Source organism: Rutidosis leptorrhynchoides, chromosome 11, assembly GCF_046630445.1.
Source record: "Rutidosis leptorrhynchoides isolate AG116_Rl617_1_P2 chromosome 11, CSIRO_AGI_Rlap_v1, whole genome shotgun sequence".
In the NCBI taxonomy this organism is placed as follows: domain Eukaryota; kingdom Viridiplantae; phylum Streptophyta; class Magnoliopsida; order Asterales; family Asteraceae; genus Rutidosis; species Rutidosis leptorrhynchoides.
The window spans coordinates 165,640,996-165,649,916 of NC_092343.1; the positions used below are offsets into that span (position 1 = coordinate 165,640,996).

General features: G+C 35.9%; 1 protein-coding gene across 1 annotated transcript; it reads right to left on the minus strand.

The window, feature by feature from the left end:
- Window positions 1–4,152: 4,152 nt before the first annotated feature.
- On the minus strand, window positions 4,153–8,193 carry LOC139875223 (toll/interleukin-1 receptor-like protein). Its single transcript, XM_071862565.1, has 2 exons — window positions 7,676–8,193; window positions 4,153–4,216 (listed from the first exon to the last, which is right to left on the minus strand). Exons 1-2 carry the CDS (start codon window positions 8,191–8,193, stop codon window positions 4,153–4,155), a joined length of 582 nt encoding a protein of 193 aa, XP_071718666.1.
- Between the last annotated feature and the right edge of the window lie 728 nt (window positions 8,194–8,921).

The following is an 8,921-nucleotide window of genomic DNA, read 5'->3' on the forward strand; positions in this document are numbered from 1 at the left end:
AGTAGTTACCACTCGTGTGTTCACACGCACTTTCCGAAACCCTATATGACCGCTAATGTCATACCCCTATTCGTTGGACCAAAGCATGTGGCAAACAAAACACCGAATCTTAACTCATCCAAGAAACAACAATTGAGATAATCCAAGTCCGAGAAGGGCTCGAGACGACCCGTAGTCGCCCAAAAGAGTCATACCAAACTTAGATGAAAACCTCACAAATCCCAGTGTGTAACCGCGTAATATTGAGAAACCGCACCTTGGAAAGGTGTAATCCAATTTGGGAAATCGAGAAAGGCTATATCCGCAATATCGAACCTTTTGAAACCTTGGGGCGTATTGGAACCGCTTCCTATCGTTTAGAACTTCAGACTCAATTAAGTTTCCGTTTACCCTACATTTCGTGTAACAAACTTAGAAACGTGTCCTGTGGAACAGGAACGTGCAATCCTGCTAGGTACATCAACTATCGATGACAAACTTCTCTTCATAGGAAAACCAGTTGAAATCGGGGATCGTAAAACCAAACTTTAATACAACGTAAAACCCTGACTATCCAAATTCATGAGAACGCTCAAGGACGTACCTACACTTATTCATATTATGAACAACGTAAAGTCTCGAGTAAGAGATATCGACTACTACTTCCAACTAAATTTCGGGACGAAATTTCTTTTGAGGTGTGGATAATGTAACATCCCGCGTTTTTCCGTTAAATTTATTTTTAACACCGTCTTTTTTTTTAAAAATAATATCTTTCGTATTTAAATTCGTCGACTCCGTTGACGAACGTTCATAATATTCTCGTTATTTAATTATAACATCTCTCGTTAACTTGCGTTTTAAAAACATTCGATCGGTTAAATCCCGCACCCGCTTCTAAACTCGAGGGACTAAAATTGACACGGGGCAAACTAGTTGACTAGGTCAACTAGTCCACCCCAATCACCACCATTCAACCATCTCCCTCTCTCTCTCTTTCTCTCTAGCAAGAACACACACACAAACCCCAACTTCATAAAATCATCATCTAAATTCGATCTAGGAGGCTTACAACAAAACAAATTACATTTTCGTGATCCTCTCTTCATTCTCTACGATTTGATACTAACTTCATCGATTTTGGGTAACAATTCTAAAACTCTAGATTTCTCTAAATTCGTGTTTTTGACTTGAAATGGTGTTAGTTAGTGTCTATGGCTCGTGTATAACATGAATATATGCTTTGTTTGCTCGATTCGTTGTTTTGAGTAACTAGTTTGAACATTTGAAATGGGTGTGCTAAATCCTTAATTTTGGATGAGTTAAAGTTGTTTAATTGTTAAAGTTCATGTTTTAATTGTGTTACTAGTATCATTAGCTACATTTTGATGTGTAGGTTGATTAAGAAAACTTCAAAAACCCGATTAAGGATTTTGTGATGTTTGACTAGGGTTTGATAGACTTTGAAATGATCTTTTGATGCGTTGAATGCTTGTTAATGTTGTTAGTAAATGTTTAGATGCAATGTATACTTAATTACCTTCGAAACGGCATATCGTATGTGTAAATTGGATTCCCGAATCATAAAATACGTTTTACGAACTTGAAACTTTGAAAATGGACTTTTATTGATCACTTGATGAGATTTCGGCTATTGTAAATGATGTTTTTGTTTGATGATATGTGGTTAGTTGTATTGCTCGTCAAAATACCTTTCCGAGGATATAAGATACATGTTTTGGTTGTTTGCGGATCATAAATGGTGAATGTTTGATGTTTGGTTCGTGCATACTTTGAAAAACTGACCAGAAATCTCTGCCCAGATGGTGGCGCGGCGCGCCCCATCCCCGCGCGGCGCGCGGATTGGCCTGGCCAGATTCTGCTTTGTTTGGCGCATTTCACGCGAAATGTTTGACTAGCTATCGACCTCCGATTCACATGAAACTTGTTTTAATATACTTGTATATGAATATTTAGCATAGAAAAATAGTTCGGGACCCGACCCGAACATGTTGACTTTTTCGTTGACTTTGACCAAGTTTGACTTTTAGTCAAACTTAACCAAACTTTTATACAATCATTCTAACATGCTTTTATACTTGTTTCTTGTATGAAACTTGACAACGTGATTCACATGCTATACTTAATCGAGTCGTAACGAGCCATAGGACTAATTGAACACATTTCACCCGACCTTGTGTCGTAACCGGTTAATTGATATAACTTACTTGTTTAGGTCAAGGCTAAGCAACTTTCATGCACACATTTACTTTGTGAAGTACTTTATACTCGTGCACTCGAGGTGAGATCATAGTCCCACCTTTTCAACAACTTTTATACTTTTAAATCGTGGACTGAGAAAACATATACTTTGTTACATCTTGTACTACTTACTTTTATGTTTTGAACACAAGTGTGAAAACAAACATTCCACGTGCGAGTTAGAACAAAAATGCCTCAATTCGATTATCATTAGTTACACTTGCAGGGTGTAAGCGAGAACTTATATTGTGTGGCCATACGGGTTTAACAAACCCTCATTCGGACGGTTCGCTACCGTTATGCGGATGAAATATATTTTTGTGTTTTAGTGCGGGTTCTAGCACTGTGTGATGGGGTAACGTTGGTTAAGTTTTGATAATTGAGTGCTCGCGTATAACAACACTTTTGGAATGCAAATGATTTGAATAATCTACGTTATGGACATACAAAATCTTGTGGTTCAAAAACAACGTTTAATACTTACTAAACCTATGATTTCACCAACGTTTTTCGTTGACAGATTTCTATGTTTTTCTCAGGTCTTGCACGATATGTGATACATGCTTCCGCTCACTATTTGATACTTGCATTGGATGTCGAGTATACATGCATTACTTGGAGCGTCTTTTGACTTTACTTTAAACCGTGTCGCCTAGATTTCAAATGTACTTATAACCTTGTAACTTAACTTTTGGTTGAACAATTCTTGTAAACTTTGAAAACAATCTTTATTTTGAAATGAGGGTGACATATTTTGGTCAAACATTGTCATAAAGACTTATGACCAGGTAATGGGACCCACGTAGTCGACGCCGTCACTTGACGATTTGTCGGGGTCGCTACAGTGTTCGTCGAAACTCTCCCTTGGCATTCCCGGATATGGGAGATACATCACAAGTTCATCAGAATGTACACGATGCGGCGGATTTAGGAGATGATGAGCCCAACCCACAACCACAACAACTCCGGAGGAGTGACCGGGTTTCAAATCCACCACGATGTGGTACCGGTGGACATAAACATGGGCATAGACGTGGACATTGATTGAGCGTATTATTAATGATTGTAATAGTTTGGTTTTTTTTAATGAGAACTCTATATTATCTTTTATTATAATGAATGTATTTTTATTATATTTTATTATAATGAATAATTTAATAATTGAAAACTCGTTTTACAATCAAATTAATAAACTAAAAATTATTATAATTAAATAATAAAAACATAACATAATATGAAAAATAAAAAAAAACTCATTATTAATAAACTAATAAATAATTTTATAAAAATCATAATAAATATTAAATAATACAAACATAACATAATATATCAAAAAATAAATTACAATCCGGCATTTTGAAAGCCGTTTTAATCTGTTAGGGCAAACGTGGCTTAAATATATTATAAAATGTAACTGGAGGGTAAACGTGATTTACCTATTTTTATAAAAAATTTGTTTAAATTTCTATTTCTGTATTATAGTTAGAAAATAAATCTATTTTGGAAAAAATGTTAAAGAAATGTTTTATTACCTTTGCCCTTTGGGAATATAACCAAAATGCTCATTTCTTTAAAGCTTGTTGACTGACAGCCCTTAAAAAAAGTTTGACAATTTGCCCTCGCAAGGCGCAAGATGCCTTGCGTCCTTGCGACCTTGCGTCCTTGCGACCTTGCATACTTGCGACCTTGCGTCTTTCCCAAAAAGAGCTGGTTAAATAATCACTTTGCGTTCACTGTTCACCTCACAAAACACACTCATACGCAAGCTTCTCTCTAATGCCCATTCGCTCGTCACTCGCAAAATCGTCATCAAGCTTCCTTAGATTCTCGCAAACACTCACAAATCACTCGCAAAATCTTCATCATCATCCTCACATCTTCATCGTGTTCATCCTTCCATCTTCATCGTCACTAAGCCGCAACCTTAATCATTCCATCTTCGATCTTCGAAAGTACAAGCGAGCTAATACGCCACCTACATCATCGAATCACCATCATCGTTCATTATTTCTCAAGAACAGGTTAGATTTTCTTAGATCTATGTTATATTATTCAATCTATGTTAGTTTTCTTCGTTCTTTGTGCGTAAACAAAGTTTTTGCACGCCAACTGTTCGATAAAATGTGTCAATGAAATTTGTTTGTATTTTGTGATTTTGTTTGTATATTATTGAGATTGCGTACGATACCCAGGACTTTTTGCTAGTTTTAAGTTGTAAAAATCGGTTGATATTTAGACGCAAGGTTAACCTTGCGTATTTGCGTAGGACATGTGGTTGTACGCAAGGTTTTGTTTGCGTCTTTGCGTATGGCATATGGTTATTCTTTCATGTGGACGCAAAGTTTTGTTTGCGTACTTGCGTCTTTGTTCTAGGTTACGCAAGGTGTCTCTTGCGTCTTTGCGTCTAGATTGCATGATGCACGCAAGGTTAACCTTGCATCCTTGCGTCCGTCATTATTGGCACGCAAACTTTGTTTTGCGTCTTTGCGTATGAGTGATTTGTCTGCTGATGTTCTTCTCACTTTTACAGGGCTATGTTGAAGGTAAATTGACCATGAAGAATATGTTGACCGTGATACCTCAGGTCAAGAAAATTTTGACTGAAAATCAAGAAAAATTATTTCGAAGTACATGCTTTGGTCCCTGGTTAGATCTTTCATACACGGGTAATGATCCTGGACTAGTACATGCCATGCTCTAACAGAAATGTGAGCGTTCATCAAAATTAGATGCTACTAAGTACCCGGAAGAGCAACAAGATATTTGGTTTACTTTTTCTCCTAATTTTATGATTAGATTTGGTCGGCGTGAATTTTGTTTAGTCACCGGTTTTTTGTTTGGATCCCGGACAGACATGGTCCATTACATCCCTCACAATTATGAATCTAAGACCGCACCCATTAGATGGCGTTGTTTTCCAAAGCATGCCGATGCCAGCAACATTTTGGTTAATGATATATAAAACATCCTTATCAAAAAACAAGGTGATGTAAAGGTTAGTGATGATGATATCGTTCGATTGGCTATAATTTTGATCGTAGAGAGAGTGTTTATGGGGAAGTAGGGGATACATGTAGTTAATAAACAGTTTCTATGGTTGGTTGAAGATTTCAATAAGGTGAACGCGTACCCATGGGGGTCTCGTTAATAAACAATTTTAGGATGAATGATACTTACAACTGCGCCAAAAGACATGTAACACATCACGAATCTATTTTCATTGTCAGTCACCACATTTGTCATGCTTCCTGGGTTATGAATCTTAATGTTATGAAGATAAATGGGAAGCATTCGGAACGAGTCATCCATACTGCCACGGAGCATCTCCATTGCATGACACTTGACTCTCCATGCTTGATTGTAAGAAATGTTCACCCGAAAACGGTTGCCAACATCATCACGTATATCTTTTAGTTTATAGTCTCGATTAGCAGCTTTGAACAATTCCATCAGAATACTTCCTAACACCTTTTTGGTTGCATGTTTATTATTTCCCATAATTTGGGTACGTGAGCATGTGTGTACGTCATGCAATTTCTTTACGATGAAGTTGTCAGTGTGGCGTATTTTGTATGCACTACATTTCCACTCACAATTTGGCAACATGCATTTAGCTGTGAATTGAGATTTATCTGACTTTACAGGCTTAATTTGGAAGTTTTCTTCAAGACATTTTGTGTATAGACGGTTTACAAAATCATCCTTGTTTAAAAAAGTTTGTCGAACTTTAATCAAATCAGATACTCTATAACTGGTTGGTATTTGGCTCGTAGATTCAGTCTCTTGGTCATGCTCACTCAATAAAAGTGGCATATTCCAGAATACATCTTTTTTTTCTTCATCTTCTTCATCTTCATCTTCATCTTCTCTGTCATTTTCTTCCTCCGAATCACTAGACGCGACAACTGATTCAAAAGGGTGATCTATTTTTTTTAATTTTACATACGTTCTCAACTCCATAGTTGAAGAAATCAAAGTCTTCTGTGTTTGGAGGTGGTATTTCAGGTCGTGCTTCTTCCAGATTTGGTGTCTGAAGGTTTGTTTGAGACTCGTGTGTTGGTAGGTTTTGTTGGACATCGTGTGATGGTAGGTTTTGATGAACATTCTGTGTTGGTAGGATTTGCAATGACTGTAAGTTTTCTGGTAGTTGATGCATTGTAACTTTGTCGACAATATAAATATCAATAGGAGCATTTGATATTGCATGTTGTAGAAAATCATGAAAGTCTTCATAATCATCAGTAATATCAAAAACAAGATTATCGACAACATATCTCATTGAAATAGGAGCATTAGGTGGCAAATTAATTTTTCTAAGAACATTTTTTAACAATATTCTTCGAGTAATTGGTTTTTGTGGAGCAACTGGGAGTTTAAATCGAGTTCTAAAACAATCTAGAGGCAAATACATAGATAAGTTATTAATAAATTGAAAAGAACCACCACAACATATATGAATAACACAGGTTTCATTATCACTACAACTCATTATTTAAAAAACAAGTGAAAAAAAGGTGGAAAGTTACCTTAATGATGCTAGAAATGATATGATTTATGTGGAAATGTAGTGAAATGAACTGTTGTTCCAGGTTAAATGATTATATAGAAATGAAATGTTACCGTAAAAGTACAACAATCTAGCAAAATCTTATCCAAGAAATCAATGAAATCTTATCGGGATAAGAAGCAAGACGCAAGGACGCAAGGCGCAAGACGCAATACGAAATACGCAAGGACGCAAGGCTGTTTGTTGCGTTTAGGCCTAAACGCAAGGACGCAAGGTCGCAAGGAAGCAAGGCCTCTTGCGCCTTGCGAGGGCAAATTGTCAAACTTTTTTTTAAGGGCTGTCAGTCAACAAGCTTCAAAAAAATGAACATTTTGGTGATATTCCCTTGCCCTTTTGGGACATGAATCCATAATGTTATGGTTAGTAGGCAGCAATAGAGTAGAAATACGCCAATCGTTATCTTAAATGAAAGTTTTAGTCTTAATCAACAGAATTATGCAACATTTTAAAAACCAAACGAGTAAATAAATGATGTTTTCTCTGGTCTGATAGTATTTCCAAAATATTAAAAGCTGGTATGAACTCTAAATATTATTCACTAAATAGTTTACTCTCCATTAGAAGAAGTTAGTTACCTTTCATGTGCATCCTACCCTTCTAGATCAGCAAAATAGCATTGTGAGTTCATTGTCGAAGAAATGATTGATCTTTGTTATCTTTCCCAATTTTGGAGATGATTACCTTATGTTTTGATTAGTGGGCCACAATGCCAACTCTAGGCCAAAGGCAGTCTTCTATGAAATTTTGGTCTTATTTAACAGAATTATGCAACGTGTTAAAAACTTATACGGAATTTTGTATATTATTTACAGAATAGTTTACAACCACTAATTAGAAAAAAATGAGCATATGCAAGTTTTTTAATACCTTCCCTGTGCATCCTTCCCTTTTAAATCAGCAACTTCAGTAAGTGCTTTCTCCCATTGACCAATCTTTTGAGCCCATTGACTTTTCTTCTCTGCATTTGATTCGGTCTCCATCCTCTGTTTATGCTTTGCCATCGAGTTTCCAAATCTGTTTTGTTGCTTCCTGACATCGGTGGGTTCAACATGATAGAAGATGGGGATAACAATGTGATTGTAGTTCCTATGTTGCTCCAAGATTAATACAAGTTCATCAAGGCACCATGTGGAAGAAGCGTAATCCTTGGACAACACGATAACCGAAGCTCTCGATGCTTTGATCGCACTCTCCAACTCTGGTTTTAATTCTTCTCCACTTTGAATCTCAGCATCATCCAAAAACGTATCGATAGAGGCATCAACTAAAGCGTTGTGGAGGTGATCAGTAAAACTATAACGAGTATCAGCACCTCTAAAACTTATAAACACGTCGTAAACATAACTTGATGAAGATTTTTGTGAAATTGCATTGATCTTAACCATAATGATTGATACAAAAAGCATTATGAAATGAAGTCACTTGTACATTTATGATTTATGAATGCAAGAATTGAGAGAGTAAGTTGACTTTTTCAAAAGTCTTCTTTCATATTATAATGCAATTGGATTAAATAATGCTATTCAAATGTACGTTCTACTTAAAGCTTCGATAGTTGATATAATTCATTTTAATATAATGCAGTTGAATTAAAATATTATCTGGACTTATTCAAATGTTCAATTACAAAGACTTCTTCAAATGTCTTCTTTCATATTATATACAGCTAGTTGAACAATATCGTGTAAAGTTTAAATAATGTTAATTGTGTGTTTGAACTGATGTTGTAAATGTTGGATGTATGAAGGATATCAAAACAACAACAAAAAGTATGTTTTGGTGTTAAGGCACGTCGTGGCTCAACACATGGATGAGTGATATGGCCAAAATGGATGATTTTATTTGTGCGTTGTTGTTAGATTGCAACACGTCAGAATTAGCTACCAAAAGAGAGTAATGGTTTTATTATTTGTATTTAGCTGGGGTTTCCTAGCTATAACTCAACTACTTGTCTTCCTTTTAACAAGTAAGTGGTAAATATAACTCAGGTTCGTATTTTTATATGTTTGCTCAGTAACGTGGGACAAAAGTGCCCATATAGTTAACTCTAGTGACAAGAGGTGGTAGATTAAGATTAACTAATAATACGGTAATTTAACTGTAAAGATAAAGA